This window comes from Cladophialophora yegresii (assembly GCF_000585515.1).
Source record: "Cladophialophora yegresii CBS 114405 chromosome Unknown aczIN-supercont1.5, whole genome shotgun sequence".
NCBI classification, from domain to species: domain Eukaryota; kingdom Fungi; phylum Ascomycota; class Eurotiomycetes; order Chaetothyriales; family Herpotrichiellaceae; genus Cladophialophora; species Cladophialophora yegresii.
The window spans coordinates 1104814-1121247 of NW_006913049.1; the positions used below are offsets into that span (position 1 = coordinate 1104814).

The following is a 16434-nucleotide window of genomic DNA, read 5'->3' on the forward strand; positions in this document are numbered from 1 at the left end:
GTCCAACGGCGACAACCTCGTTCAATACTTCAGATTCAAAATCACCATAAGAGCGCTCCTGGAAGAAAGCTACTGCCGTTTCGCGGCTCTCCCGGCTACCTTGACAACCTCACAACTACGCGATGTCGCCATCAGTCAATGGGTGTCATACTCCCCGCCAAGAATCCATCGTTAACGCGAACCGTCGAATACTACCAGGCCCTCAATTATTGCACGAATTAGTGGCCAAGGCGCCTGGGGAGGCTATCATTTTCGACTTTTTACAGGCTGCCGACCGCCGTGTCAGGCTCACATATGAAGATTTCCATCGCATTACGGACCTTCTGTCTCAGGACATCCGAGAACAGTTATCAATTCGATCAGATCGAAGGCTCATAATTCCTGTCATTGTACCGCAATCTCCTGAGCTCTATATCTCCTGGGTGGCCGTGCTCAAGTGTGGAGCCGCCTTCTGCCCGGTCAGCCACGATGTACCAGCGGAGAGATTGAAGTTCATCCTGCGCGATGTGGAAGCGACCTTCGTCTTGGCAACCTCTGCCACATCAGATCTCTTGCGAGACGCGCTGTCACAGGTCAGGTGTAAAGTTGTGTCTCTCAAAGACCTCCTGGACAGACTGAAATCTACCAGAAATGGTGAAATCAGTTCCCAAATCGGGCCGGCTATAGATCCTTCGGGCCCTGCATATGTGATGTATACATCAGGCTCTACAGGACTGCCCAAGGGGGTCATGGTATCGCACCAGTCGGTGTCCCAGTCACTACTAGCGCACGATGAGCATATTCCCCACTTCAGGCGCTTCTTGCAATTTGCTTCACCCACGTTCGACGTATCCATATTTGAGATATTCTTTCCATTTTTCCGAGGCGCCACATTGGTTGGCTGCGAGCGAGAGCGCATGCTCGCTGATCTCCCAGCTACGATCCAGACGTTGAACGCAGACGCCGCGGAGCTCACACCCACTGTGGCGGGAACACTGCTAAGAACGAGAGAGGCAGCTCCTTGCCTGAAGACGCTCTTGACGATCGGAGAAATGCTCACAGCCCAGGTTGTCTCGGAATTTGGCGGAAATACAGATAAACCTAGCATGTTATATGCTATGTACGGTCCCACCGAGGCGGCAATTCACTGTACTTTGGCGACGGAGTTAGCTGCGGATGCATCCGTTCGCAGCATAGGGCAACCGTTGGCCACAGTCACCGCTTTTGTCCTGAAATCAGGCGATCCGCCTGCGATAGCCCCTGTCGGGGAATCAGGAGAGCTTGCTATAGCCGGTCAACTGGCTGATGGCTACTTGAATCGGCCGGAGCAGAACCAAGCTGCATTCGTGGATCTTCCTGGCCATGGCGCCATCTACAAAACCGGTGATCGAGCGATATGTCGTCCCAATGGCGACCTAGAGATCCTGGGCCGAATTAGTACCGGGCAAGTGAAATTAAGAGGCCAGCGGGTGGAACTGGGAGAAATCGAAGAGATCGCGTCCAAGACCAAAGGGGTCCACATGGCCATTGCCAGCATCATAGACGATGTTCTGGTGCTGTTCTGTGTAGCAAGGCCTGACGTCGGAGCAGCCGCCATTCACGTTCAGTGCAAATCCTGGTTGCCGCCATATATGCGCCCAGGCGAGATCATCTTCCTCCACCACGACGTCCCACGACTAGCTTCGGGCAAGATTGATCGCAAAGCGCTGGAGCGTAATTATCGTGAACAACGATCGTCAGCGACACACGAGGGCACATTTGAAAACCAGATTGAGAAGGACATTGCAGAGGTTTTGAGCAGCGAGCTGAGAACAAAGATCGACAGAAGCACATCCTTCTGGTCCCTGGGACTAGATTCCCTCCGCGCCATAAAGGCAGCATCTCAGCTACGCCAAAAATACAATTCCATCAGTTCTTCAATCATTTCCGAGGCTGACAATGTAGCCGAGTTAGCAGCCATTGTGGGGGACTCATCCACTTCTGGTAACCTTGAGCACACCAGACCCGGATATGAGACCTCCAGGGAATGGCAAGACATCAAGCAACAGCTGATTCGTGGCCCTGACCTGGCAAGCCACGAACCACCCTGGGAGGAGATCCAGCCTTGCAGTAGCATGCAGGTGGCAATGCTAGTCGAAACTTCCACGAAACAAGACCGGAATTTCAATGATATCTGGCTTCAGCTTGCTCCAGGGTTGACAATTGCTGACCTACGTCTGGGGTTCAACAAACTTGCGGAGAAGAACAAGATTTTGCGGTCTGGCTTCGTGCCAACAGGAAGACAGGAGATGCCATTCGCCCAAATTATTTGGCGTTCCCTGGTAGACTCGGACCTCACTCTTCTACGACCACTGCAACTGAGTCAGGACGCGGATGATGTTGCTCACGTCCGCATTCACCACGCGCTCTATGATGGATGGTCCTGGGACTTGATATTGGACGATCTTAATACCATATTGTCGGGTCATGATGCACCAGAAAGAACGCCCTACTCCGTGTTCTGCTGCTTTGAACAGCGTCAACTCCAGTCTGAAACATCAACGACTCGCGAATTTTGGGAGAACCAGTTTTTAGACTTCAAGCCTTCGGCCTTCCCCAACCTCTCAGCAACCCGCAAGGAGCAACGGTGCAGAGGTTTCACGGAGTTGTCATTGACAGTCTCCTATCAGCAGCTGTCAGACCTTGCTCTGTCATTACGTTGCGGTCGGGAGACCATCCTAGAAGCGGCGTGGTCTCTCCTGCTTTCATCATACCTCAATGAGGCTGACGTCGCGATTGGCGTTGTGTCAGCAGGCCGCCATCATTCTCTCCCAGGAATTGAGTCCATCATTGGTCCCTGCTTATCGACGTTTCCTCTCCGTATTGATATCAATGCTTTGAGAACGGCACATGATCTTGTCAATCACATCCAAAGGCTGCGCAATCTACACCAGAAATACGGGAACATAACCCTTCGAGATATTCATCATGCAGCAGGCGCCGGTGCTGAAGATGGACTCTTCGACACCCTTTGTGTATGGCAACAAGACAGTGCGGACAATCACAGGGACCGTTCCAAAGTAACAACCATCTCCACGTATGATGCCTTGGACTACCCCGTTGTGCTGGAATTTGAACCTCGCCAGGGCAAAGTCCATGTGAAGTTGGGCTACGATGCGGTGCGTGTTCCAGAAGACCAGGCACGCCTTTTGGTGAGGCAGCTCGATGATGCCGTCGCGCGCATTATGACGGGACCCGAACTCCGCCTAGGTCATGTCTGGGATGACATGAGCCAAAATGTTGCGTCGATGGTAAATACCGACTTCGAGCAGTTTAGCGGGACTTTCGACCTCATAAGCACAGTCCGAAGTCTTGCCGAGTCATGCCCTTCGAGAGTGGCAGTCGAAGTCGTGCACGATATGGACGTATACACAGGCCGAGCCGACAAGGAATTCCTCACCTACAGCGACTTATTCAAGCGGGCCTCAAGCATCGCGTCGTCATTGCAGAGGAAGTACACCGTGGGTGTTGATGACCTCGTATGCTTGGTTGGGTCAAGGTCAACCGAGCTCTACATTGGCATACTAGGTGTCATTATGGCTGGAGGAGCCTACATGTGCATCGACCCTCGCACGCCTGCGGAGAGAACTCGCTCGATCCTGGCTGAAGCGAAATGCAAGCTTGTCCTAACAGCAGATAATGCCCAGGCGCCGGCTCAATCCCCGGTGGTAACAATCGTGTCCATTACCGACCTTCTTGCCCAAAACTCAGCTTCCGGCGTGTCCAAGTGGCCTGAATTGACAGGAGGGGAGTTAGCCTACGCTGTTTTCACAAGTGGCAGCACGGGTGTCCCGAAAGGTGTCCTCCTTACTCGGCGAAACCTGCTCAGCAACCTTGAAGTGCTCTCAGGTATCTATCCCTGCAAACCAGGAACAGATCGTCTATTACAATCCTGCTCGCCAGCATTCGATGTGTCGGTCTTCGAAATCTTTTGGACCTGGCACACGGGAATGACATTGTGTACGGCCTCGAACGATATACTGTTTCGAGATCTCGAATATTTCATCCAGGAGCTGAACATTACCCATCTCAGCATGACACCCTCGGTCGCTGCCTTGGTTAATCCTGCCAAGGTCCAGCACGTGAAAATGCTGGTTACGGCAGGAGAACCTATGAACTCGAAGGTCTTCTCGGCTTGGGCCGATCGTGGTTTATACCAGGGTTACGGTCCCTCCGAGACAACAAATATTTGCAACGTCCGACCTTGTGTCTCAAACTCTGATGCATCAAACAACGTCGGTCCTCCGCTACCAAACACATCAGTCTTCGTCTGCCACAGACAGACACAGGACTCCCGACATACCGTCAATGGGACCAGTGGTAAGGCCGCTTTGAACTTTAGACTGGTTCCCACAGGCGGAGTAGGAGAAATCTGGATCGGCGGAGAGCAGGTTGGACGCGGGTATATCGATCCTGCACTGACGGCAAAGGCGTTCTTCCACCACCCGAGGTATGGTCGACTCTACCGCTCTGGGGACATTGGAAGGCTTCTTGCCGACGGGTCTCTGACCATTTTGGGTCGCGAAGACGATCAGGTCAAGCTTCGTGGTCAAAGAATCGAGCTAGGAGAGATCAACTCTGCTATCCTCCGGTGCCAGGGTCTCGAAGATGCGGTGTCTATGATCATTGACGCAGATGGTGGTGCAGCTGCCAAACTTGTTTCTTTCCTGACTCGGCGTCAGCCCAAAGAATCAGCAACACGTTCCGAGGCCACCGACGCCATATATGACCAATTGTCAAACACATTGCCGACCTACATGATACCTGACGCACTTATAGATCTCGACTCCATACCACTGACCCGACAGGGGAAGGTCGACCGGAGAAGTCTCGTCGACAAGTACCGCGGCCTTGATGCGGAGCAGCTCCAAGCAGTTTCGCGAGGGAACACTGCTTCAGAGGATGCTCGAGACTTCTCTGAAGACGAGAGAACAATAGCTGAGACTATTTGCGATAGTCTCGGTGTGCAATTCCCGACGATCACTCGCAATAGCTCGTTCTATGCTCTGGGGCTGGACTCGATCAGTGCTATCCACGTTGCAAGAAAACTGAGGGACCATTATTCATCCATTGAGATCTCCACCTTATTAAGAAACCCATCGGTTGAGCGACTGCACAGAGCCCTGCGCTCGGCCACGGGGGCGGGGCCAGCGCCATGTCCTCAGCGTGATCTGACCCGACACTTCACTGGTCCCTTGGGTGATCGGATTCGCAGCACCTACTCTCGTGCGGGACTTGAAGTCGAGAAAATGCTTCCATGCACCCCTTTACAAGAGTCGATGGCCACAACTGCTATGAATGGCTCTTCCCAAGCTTATCAGACCACCCTTCAACTTGAAGTCCAAGGGGATATTTTAACGCTGCGGGAAGCGTGGGAGCACGCACTGGCTAGACATCAGATCCTTCGCACTGGATTCACAGCAACAGACTCCGCCGCTCAACCCTTTGTGCAGGTGGTTTTGAAGAACTTTCAGCTTCCCTGGAATGGGGACACTTCTCAAGATCCTCAATTTCACCAACTGGAAGGTCTAATGCTTCCGCCATGGAAACTTACGGTGACACAAGGAGATGACAATAGCTCCAAATTGACTCTACAGATGCATCATTGTCTCTACGATGCCGAGGCGGTGTCAATTCTTCTATCTGACATCGAGGCTTACTATCATGGCTATCATCTTCCAAAGCCGGTGCCTTTCGAGCGCTATCTGTCTTTCATGGAAATCTCCGACACGAACGGCACATATGACTTCTGGCGCACCAAGTTGGACGGAGCTTCCTTGTCCAAGCTGTCGGAGGCTATCTTGCCTGAGAACATGATTCGATCAGGCAGCGCTTCGCGGGCGCAGTCTCGAAGCACGATCGGCTTGTCCGAATTTTGTCAATCTATTCGAAAGCTTTCTTCAACACCTCTCGTGCTGATGCAGGCGGCGTGGAGCCGTTTGCTTAGCTGCATCTTCCAGACTCAAGATGTTTGCTTTGGGAATGTTTTTAGCGGTCGCAACCTTGCCATTGACGGTGTTGACCGCATAGTCGCACCGTGCTTCAATACTTTACCGATGAGGGTCCGTCTGCGGCGCGATAGTTCCAACCAAGAACTATGTCACAGTTTCCAGCAGATGAATGTCGAAGTATTGCCCTATCAGACTAGCTCACTCCGTCGCATCCAGCGAGAAGTCGATACCATGGGGAAAACACTGTTCGATACCTTGATTCTACTGCAGCAAGACCAGCTCCGCCTCGACCATGACATTTGGACGATGATTGACGAATCTGGAGATATGTCATTTCCTTTCATTCTGGAAATAGTGATGGACACAGACGCCGACAGCATCTCTCTGATATTACACTCGGAGGTAGCGGATGAGAACACTTTGAGGCATTTCCTCCATGCCTTTGACAGCCTTCTCGTACATACCGCCAAGTATCCGCAAGCAAGAGCATTGGACTATTCTTCTGCGACTCATGCGTTGCCAGAACTGAATCCTACCACTCCGTTCATTGTCGGTCGTCCACCAGCAGCCGCCACAGGAGCAAATGGGTCGATCCATGATGAAGAAAACCCGACAGACGCGGAGACACTAGTCAAGGATATCCTCTTGCAGTTGAAGCCTGGTGTTTCTAGGAACATCTCCAAAGACACCACCATTTTCCATCTGGGTTTCGACAGTATCAACGCTGTGCAAATCGCGGCAAGGCTACGCAAACAAGGCTTCAACCTGTCTTCTGGTGATGTGCTGGAAGCTGCCAGTGTCCGCAACATCGCCAGCCTTTGTAACTCAAGGAAGGAAGAGCCGGAGCCGGGTTTTTCATTCGACCTCGACGCATATGACAGGCAACACCGTCAGTCGATCTGTCAAAGTAACGGCATTGGACGACCGACAGTGCAGCATGTGTGGCCGTGCACACCGACTCAAACAGGCATATTATCACAATATATTCGGTCGAATCGAAAGCTGTACTTCAATCATATGCACTTCCAGCTGGAACAAAACGTCGACTTGTCGAAGCTAAAGCGTGCTTGGGCCGTGGCAATGAAAACGCACAAAATGCTCAGGACCGGCTTTGCTGAAGTGGATGACCCCAAGGCCCCGTTTGCTATGGTTATATACAAGACAGGTGCCAAGCAGCTGCCATGGTTCGACGACACCACCGACCCTCCGAGAGACCTGGAAGACCTTCGATACCTGCAATGGTACGTTCGAGTGTCCACCACGGGCCAGTCTCCGTTCCTCGAACTCTCAATGCTGCATGCACTCTACGATGCTCGCTCCTTGGATATAATTCTGAACGATGTGGCCTGTATATACCATGACACGCAGCCACAGAAGATCGACATTGCACATACTGTCTCCAAGATTCTCGCTACAAGCGCAAATGAAAGCTCAAAATCATTCTGGTCTGAGATGTCAACCGATATGAGTCCAACTCGCTTTCCAGATATGCGAGTCTACAACAACCAAGCCACGAATCACATCGTAGCAAAACAACAGTGCAGCCTGTCGTCTCAGACCCTGGAGGAAGCATGTGCTGAGGCAGGAGCCACGATGCAGGCCTTGGTGGCCGCCGCCTGGGCTTCTTTACTCGCCGCATATACCGCGCAGAGCGTCGTCACTTTCGGAGTGATACTGTCCGGAAGAGACTTTGACGAGGACGTGGGCAAGGTTGCCTTTCCGTGTATCAATACTGTTCCGCTAGCAATCCCAATCCATCGTGAAGGGGCCAAGCTCCTGCAAGTCGCTACCAAGCGATGTGCCAGCGTTCTGAAATATCAGCATACCCCACTCAACTCTATCAAACACTGGGCAGGCATTGATGAAGAACCATTCGACTCTGTGATCGCCCTGCAACGGTACGGCTCCGCACAAGATTCGCACAGGCCATGGGCTCTGGTCGAAGATGATGCGAGTGCCGAGTACGCGGTCTCGCTGGAAATACTACCACGCGAGGACGGTACTATTGACCTCCAGCTGACATGCCGTGGTGATGTCGTACCGGCAGAGCACGCTTCTCACATCCTCCAAGAGTACGATGTGCTTCTCAAGAGCATAGTCGGCCCAGCTACCGAGTCCTCAAAGCTTCCGCAGTCAATTTTGTCAGTCGTGCCTGCCAAAGACGAACGTATCCCTACCGAAGTCCACTTCCTACACGAGCTTGTCGAGCTGTCTGCAAAAGGACGACCTGACAAAATTGCTCTTGAGTTTGTGACAAGCTTAGAGGACTCGGTCGCAACCAAGCAGACCTGGGCTTACTCTCAGCTCGACTCAAGTGGCAACCAGATGGCGCGCTTGGTCCAGAATAACGGAGCTCGGGCCGGAGATCTGGTGGCTGTCTGCTTTGACAAGTGCCCCGAAGCTTCATTCGCTATACTTGGGATCCTCAAAGCAGGATGTGGCTATATCGCCATTGACCCAAGCGCACCAGCTGCCAGGAAGGAGTTTATCCTCAAAGATTCTGGGTGCAATATGGTCCTTACCACAGAAGACAAGGTATCAGATTTTGCGCATCTGGAGAACGTATCTGTCGTAGCTGTCGACAATGATGCCTGGCAAGTCTTGCCGCCCGGCAAGCCTAAACCTAGCAGAGAGCCATCTCCCGAAGATACGTGCTACTGCCTTTACACATCGGGCACCACTGGCACACCAAAAGGCTGCCTGATCAGTCACGACAGTGCTGTTCAGGCCATGCTGTCATTCCAACGAATCTTCGAGGGCAGATGGAATGACAGTTCCAGGTGGCTGCAATTCGCGTCCTTCCATTTTGATGTCAGTGTGCTCGAACAATACTGGAGCTGGAGTGTGGGCATCTGTGTCACATCTGCTCCGCGAGACCTCCTGTTTGAAGATCTGCCAGCAACCATCAGCGCTCTCCAGATAACCCATCTTGATCTTACTCCAAGCCTGGCGCGGCTACTTACCCCCGAAGATGTACCAAGTTTGTGTGATGGCGTCTTCATCGTTGGTGGGGAGCAAGTCAGACAAGATATCCTGGGGACCTGGGGTGATGCTGGCTGCTTGTACAATTTCTATGGTCCAAGCGAAGTGACCATCGGCTGCACAGTCCATCGACAGGTACCCAAGCACGCGAAGCCCACCAACATTGGCCAGCAATGGGACAACGTCGGTTCCTTCGTATTAGAACCAGGCTCTGAACAGCCAGTTCTACGGGGCGCGGTCGGCGAGTTGTGCCTGTCAGGTCCGCTGGTCGGGAAGGGATATCTCAACCGACCACAGCTCACTGCAGAGAAATTCGTGACAATGCTCAACTACAACGCTAGAATCTATCGGACGGGCGACCTTGTCCGTCTCTTGCACGATGACAGCTTTGAATTCCTCGGCCGTATCGACGATCAAGTCAAACTGCGAGGTCAGCGATTGGAGATCGGAGAGATCAATCATATTGCGTTGGCTTCAGACTCTAGAATAAAAGACGTTGCCACAATGGTCTTGAAACACCCGAGCCAACAGAAGGATCACCTTGTGGCCTTCTTTTCCACAGCACAACAGAGAGTCAAGAATGAGAGCTCGAACACCCTGACTGACAACTTGAGTCGAGAGTTGATTGCAAAGATTCGGGAGAAGTGTTCCAATAGTCTACCGGCGTACATGGTACCAACTTACATTCTAGCAGTGTCATCCTTACCTCTGTCGGTCAACAACAAGGTCGATCACAAAGCCTTGAAGGCATTGTACCAAACCAATATGACAGATTCGGAAGGAACATCGGCCGAGCAGGCAGAGGCATTGACAAACGGCAACGTGGGAATCGATCGAAATGTGGCCGAAGTACTGGCATCCTTTCTGCAGGTTCCTGCATCAAGCATCAAGCCCAGTTCGAGGTTGTTCGAACTCGGTGTGGACTCGATATCTGCGATCGGGCTTGCCAGGATCTTCAAGCGGCAAGGGTTCAAGAACGCCAATGTGGCTACAGTACTTAGACATCCTGTGGTGCGGGACCTCGCACAAGCGATAGCGCAAGAATCGGCCTGTGATGGCCAACAGGCTGTTGAGGCTGCTCGAGAGCAAATTCGAGCATTCGCAGAAAATCACCGTACATCAGTTTGTCGAGCCATGAAACTCCAACCGGCCGATCTCGAGCACATCGCACCTTGTACGCCACTACAGGAAGGCATGATCTCGCGCGTCATGCAGGGTGGAACCGACGATACAGTGTATTTCTCGGAATTCCGCTTCGAGCTGGAACCGGAAATTGACATGGCACGATTGAAAGAGGCATGGCAAGCTACACAGCAGTCTGTTTCAGTGCTGAGGACTTTATTTCTCTCCACAACGGATGGATCTGCTCAGGTTGTGCTCCGGGATTGCAAGAACGATATCAAGATATTAAGTCAGCAAGAAAAGAGCGAGCAGACACGAGGGTCATGTTTCAGAGACTGGGTCAAATCTGTCAGGTCTCTGTCGATGTCGTTGCCTTGGAGCGTCAAGTTGACGACTTTCGGAAGCAGCCAGCGCATGTACCTTTACATCTTTCACGGCCTCTACGACGGAAACAGTCTGCAGAAGCTACTCGACCAAGTGAAACGACATTACAGCCGTCCTGGAGATGATCCCCTGCCCTGCATGCAATTCTACCACGCACTACCTTATGGTCCCTTGTGTCGCCTGTCCGACGAGAGGATATTCTGGCAATCACAGCTCCCCTCTTTCAAACCGCACCGGTTTCCATGGAAAGGCTTGAAGAACGAGGAGTTGCACGGTCCCACTGTCTTGCGGAGCAAGCTCACCCTTGACAATTTACAAGCTCGGTGCAACACATTGGACATCACGACCTCCGCGTTCTTCCAAGCATTGCTATTGTACGCACTACAGACGCAGCTCAACGCGAATCCTTCCATAGGCATTGTGGTCTCAGGCCGAGCAATGCCGCATGAAGGGTTGGAGGATGTGATTGGCCCAATGTTCAACACCATACCCTGCGCAATTAACGGTCTCAAGAACGGAGCGAGAGTTGCAGACCTTGTCCAAGCCTGTCACAAATTCAACGTAGATGTCATACCCTATCAGCATACACCCCTACGAAAGATTGCACGCTATCTCGATCAAGACATGAACAAGGGTCTCTTTGACACCCTGTTCGTCTTCCAAAAGTCGTCGAGGAACTCCGCTGGTGGCAAGCTATGGGAAGAAATCCCAATAGAAAGCTCGCCGGATTATCCCTTGAACATTGAGGTCGAGCAGGAAGGATCCTCCTTCACAGTGACCCTTGTTGCGAAGCGGGCACAAGCGCCTGAATATGACGCCAACCACCTCTTCAAGACCTACTTAAACTTGGTCAATGATCCAGCTATACTAGAATCGAATCTATCACCAGCGTTCTGTGAAGAAGCAGTCGAACCGGTGCCAACGACAAACGGCATCCACCATAACGACCACACGGAGTCGGACAATGTTCTAAGACAACACAACGACACTTCTCTGAGCGAAATGGAGATGGCTGTTCGATCCCAGGTCGCGGAGCTTGCTTCTGTCCAGGAAGGATCTATCTATCGGGATGGGCCGACAATATTTGAACTCGGTCTTGACAGCATTGAAGCAATGAAACTCGCAGCCCGGCTCAAGAACGTCGACTTGAAGGTCCCCGTAAGCGCCATCATGAAAGCACCTACCGTTGCGGGCATTGCACATGCGGCGACCTCGACTGCCCATGCTGAAGGCCCAATACGCAATGTGGGAGAGAGGCCCGATTCCATTGCCAGTTTGCAGGCGAGCTACCGGACTGCTCTGCAAGCCCAGGGAGTTGACCTGGAAGAGGTTGAATACATCCTTCCTGTTACACCCATGCAGGAAGGCTTACTTCTGGAACCCGAAAAATACATGAATGTGATGACTTTCAGACTGGAGCCTGGTGTCGACCTGAAACGGCTTGTTACAGCTTGGCAGACTGTTTCACAGACACAGCCAATACCGAGGACTCGCTTTGCCACCATCGAATCGGCTGACCAGGGCGCAGCATTCGTCCAGTACATGGTCAAAGAGCCACATAGGGTGCAAATATCCAACAACGACACGTTACACCATGTTGTGGACAAGTTCAGAGGCTACCCATCAGACCAAGACCTGTCAGCCCACGGAATCCAGATTGCCGTCGTGGATGAGGCAGATGCAGCCTTCCTGGTGCTCGCTATGCCCCATGCACTGTACGATGCCTGGTCTCTGTATCTCCTGCATCAGCAAGTCACCAAAACATACCATTCACCGACTCCACCTGATCCCAGGACCGAGGAGCTTACCATCATCCCACTGCGAAGCCACATCCAACAAGTCTCCGATGAGTCGAGCAGTGGGGATGCGCACCTCTTCTGGGAGGATCAGCTGAGGGGCATTCAACCCAGCACATTCACCCCGGAGGTCGCACCAGACAAACCTGCCTTCCTGCTCCAAAAACAGTCCAGCACACGTCTGGAGAAGGTCCTCGGTTTCTGCAAGCACCAGGGCGTGACGCTCCAGTCCCTGGGACTTGCCTGCTGGACAATCACGCTTGCTCAAAAGACTTGCCAGCTGGATGTTTGTTTCGGCCTCGTTCTGTCCGGTCGCACTACCGAAGGCTCGGAGCAACTTGTCTTCCCCACCTTCAACACTGTCATATTCAGGCCCCGGATCACGAAGGACAGCACAAAAGCCAAAGCTGTCAAGCAAGTGCACGACGTCGCAGTCGGAGTTTCGGAACACCAGCATTTCTCTCTTCGAGAAGCTCTCCAAATGTATAGGAGGTCGGGAACTGAGACACAGCTTTTCAACACACTGTTCACATTTCAAAAGCTTCCGAGCTCTGGCGGCGATCTCGCGGCACTTTACCATGAGTTCACCCCTGAAGCGACACCCGTTCGACCGCCGTATCCTGTCAACATCGAGTTGGAGAGTGGAGCGGACGGCCCGGTCTGGACAGTCGCATGTCAAGAGGGAATTGCTACTGAAGACTGTGGTCGCGAATTGCTAGAAACGCTTGACAATGTCTTGTCGGGCCTAATGGAACAGCCCAACCAGCCCTTGCTGCGAGAAGAGGACGAAATGGCGTCAATTTGTGGCTTGCCCAGGATACACCTTGTCAGCAGGGAGGTACCAGAGCGGGAAAATGAGTCGAGTGCCGTCAAGATGAATGGAGACGACTCGCAAACAACACGACCTTGGACTGCAACGGAAACCATAATCAGAGGAGTCCTGGCCAATATTGCCAATGTCGACAAGAACCAGATCAAGCAGGATACCGGCATCTTCCACCTCGGTCTGGACAGTGTCAGTGCTATCAAAATCGCCAGTGTATTGAGGAAAGAGGGAATCAAGATACCGGTCAGCGGTATCATCAGAGCGCACACGATTGAGAAGATCGCAAGCCTGGCAGAGCAACTCAAAACGCAGGCTCCAGACGTCCGACCAACACTGAATGGTTCTACTATGAATCAGTCAGCTTCTCGAGCTCTTAAGCAGAGTCTGGCGATCCCAGAAAGCGACGTCGAAACAGTTATACCGGCAACCGGTGGTCAATGTTACATGCTCGACATGTGGGAAGCAAGTGGAGGTCGCTTGTTCTATCCAAAGTTCTGGCTCAGAGTGGCGAATTGCTCACCAAAAGACTTGGAGCGAGCATTCCGGCGGCTTGCCCGTGTTGTGCCTGCGCTCAGGACTCTGTTCGTCCACCAGAAGAGCAATGAAAAGGTCCAGACGTGGCAGGTAGCCCTCAAGGGCGAGGCTGTGGATAGGCATAACCTGCCATGGACTTTGCACATCGATGACCAAGGAAGCGAGCTTCTTGTGACGCTTCACATCCATCACGCTTTATACGATGCTGTGAGCCTCCAGCTGCTGGTAGGAGAACTGGAAAGACTTTGTGTTGAGATCAGTTCTGACATACGGCACAATACCGACATGAGCAGCTTCGTCTCCAACACCCAGTCATCTGCAGGAGTCGCGCAAGAATTCTGGACAAATTACCTCGGTCAAAAGGCAGATATAGCACCACCCGTTGCTCAAGGCTCCTTTGGAGCAAAACGAGTTGAGATCTTCAATCCCCGACTTCTGCCACTCGGCAAGTTGACCAAGTACTTGAAACACCACGGCCTCAGCATTCAAGCGCTCTTCTTTGCCGCCTATGCCAGATCATATGCGAGCATACCTCGTGCGTCCCTTACTAGCGACAACAAAGATTCAACAGCGAGTGACGTTGTCCTCGGAGTCTACCTTGCGAACCGCTCTCTCGACATCGACGGAGTCACGGATTTGATTGCTCCGACATTCAATATCATCCCCTTGAAAGTCCAGCTCGACGGAAAGAGCCTGTTGGCTTCGGCACTGCAAGTCCAACAAGACATAGCCGAGATCACCAAGATGGAGAATTGCGGTGTCAGCATGCGGGATATCTATGCCTGGACAGGTGTCAAGGTCGACACGTTCGTCAATTTCTTGAGCCTGCCTTCCGATCAGGAAGCCGATAGCGCTCGAGCTAGACCCAGCAAGCAAGTGAAGATAACGCACGCCAAAGTCGACGCAGACCAAAAAGCGAAGCTTGAAAATGCGACGAACTCACCGTCACCGTCACCTTTTGTGAAAGGTACGGACCAAAGCCCGGAGACGAGCAAGTGGTGCCTGGTAAGTGCCGAATAATAGCGATAGCTCCTTGAATCGGCGTATACTAACTTTAATCGCACAGCCTGCCATTGACATTGAGGCAAAAGTGGAGGACGGATATCTGGGCATGGGCGTGTTCGTACCAGAGGACATGCTCTCTGCGGATGGAGTGGCCAGGATGATGGAGGAGATGAGGAGCTTGATCATGGGCTTTCATTAGGTGTGTTAGGAAACAACGTGACACCAAGCGTTGGTAAGGGGAAAGGATATGCCGGTTGTTGTTTTGGTTGGAAAGCACCTCAAGGGACAGAGGAAGGCTACGGACCGATCCCCAGATAATTTGGATTTGATGGGCGTTGGTGGCCTGTGTGGGGTTATAACGGGCGCAGGGAACTGTGAGATACTGTAAGTAGATATTAGAGGAGGTGTTTGGCCGTGATATTGTACTTTTGGCACGAAGATGCGTATCGGGACGAGGTATCATTTTCGTAATGTGTCCAAATAAGAAGGTACTTTGGTTGTCTACAAAGTTGGATTTGGCTGAAACTCGACACGTCGATCGCCCCGATCGTGTACGACAAGTCCCCTTGGTTGCCAATTGAGGGCTTTTCCTTCATGCACATCATGGATGCACTTCACTGCGGACGCTGGCCGTAGGCCCTTGGAGGTCCTTCCAGTGTTTATGACAGAGTTGTCGCCCACGGTGCCATCACGCAATATCATATTTATTACTCCGTACTCGTGGCGGACTCTCCCTTCAGCGCCAAGTCCGCGCCTCACCGCCTCGCCTCGCCTGCACCCGTACGGAGTATGTAATCAGTAATCGAAATCGTCGGCGTGCGCGAGGCCGACGGTATGTAGTACGAGCGAGTCATATACAGTGACGATTACGAATACACTGGACGAGCACGTCGCTTGTTTGATCGGGAATAATCCCCATGGAGTCCCTCAGGAATTACATGATTCACTCGCTTCGTGGTAGGTGGATACAGTGGCAAGGTACACAGTGGCAGGTGGTATGGGTAGGTGGGACGGGAGGTGCCTTATGTAGATAGGTGGCCAACTGACTACGAGATTAGTTACATACTGACCCGAGCTTGATACTACGTTCTGTGCAGGTTTGTGCCGACCATGTTTGACCACATCGAGGAAGCGTCAAGGCCATATATAGCATCATGGCACGCAATGTACAGGACAGGCTCAGTTGCAGTACGTTGCTGTGCACTGGAATCACCTTGCTTACGTCCAGCACTGTGTATTTACTCTTCCTCCGTTTTCCGTACTCGGTGCTGAGTACTGCATGTGCAGAGATTGGATCTTTCTGGTCTACCGTGCACAGCAGTACGTTCCCCGAGTGTTTGGGGTTTCTTGGTAAACCACGGCGTGGGAACCAGAGGACCGGGAACGAGGACGAGAAGGACAGCAGAAGAAAGGCACACCCCAACCCTCGAACGACATGTCGAACACACGCTCCGCAATGACCGACGACATGCTTACGAGTGACAAAGAACCCAAACTCGAAGCCGATGAAGAGCCGGAACCAGTCATAGCGGGCCCGTATTCGCTGTACGACGGATCGTTTGTGTTGGAGTTTCTACAGCCTCGGCGGTCGAGGAATGCTTCGTGAGTGCGCCCCGGTCTGTCTCTCCAGTATGCGGTGGGGACCTGATGTCCGTGCGTGGGGCGTGCGTCTGTGTCTGTGTGGCCGCGTGTGCGATGGCAGACGACGAAGGAAAGCGCGGAACGGAGCTGGCAGGCAGAGCAGAGCGCCAGCAGCTGCAGGTGGAGGAGGAACTCCGCCGGCACGCGACAGCGGCGGCAAGACGGATGGCGGAGA

At 52.6% G+C, this 16434-nt stretch overlaps 1 protein-coding gene across 1 annotated transcript; it reads left to right on the forward strand.

The window, feature by feature from the left end:
* Nucleotides 1-122: 122 nt before the first annotated feature.
* On the forward strand, nucleotides 123-14633 carry A1O7_07128 (uncharacterized protein; the record flags this gene model as incomplete). Its single annotated transcript, XM_007761128.1, has 1 exon — nucleotides 123-14633. One exon carries the CDS (start codon nucleotides 123-125, stop codon nucleotides 14631-14633), a length of 14511 nt encoding a protein of 4836 aa, XP_007759318.1.
* Nucleotides 14634-16434: the final 1801 nt, after the last annotated feature.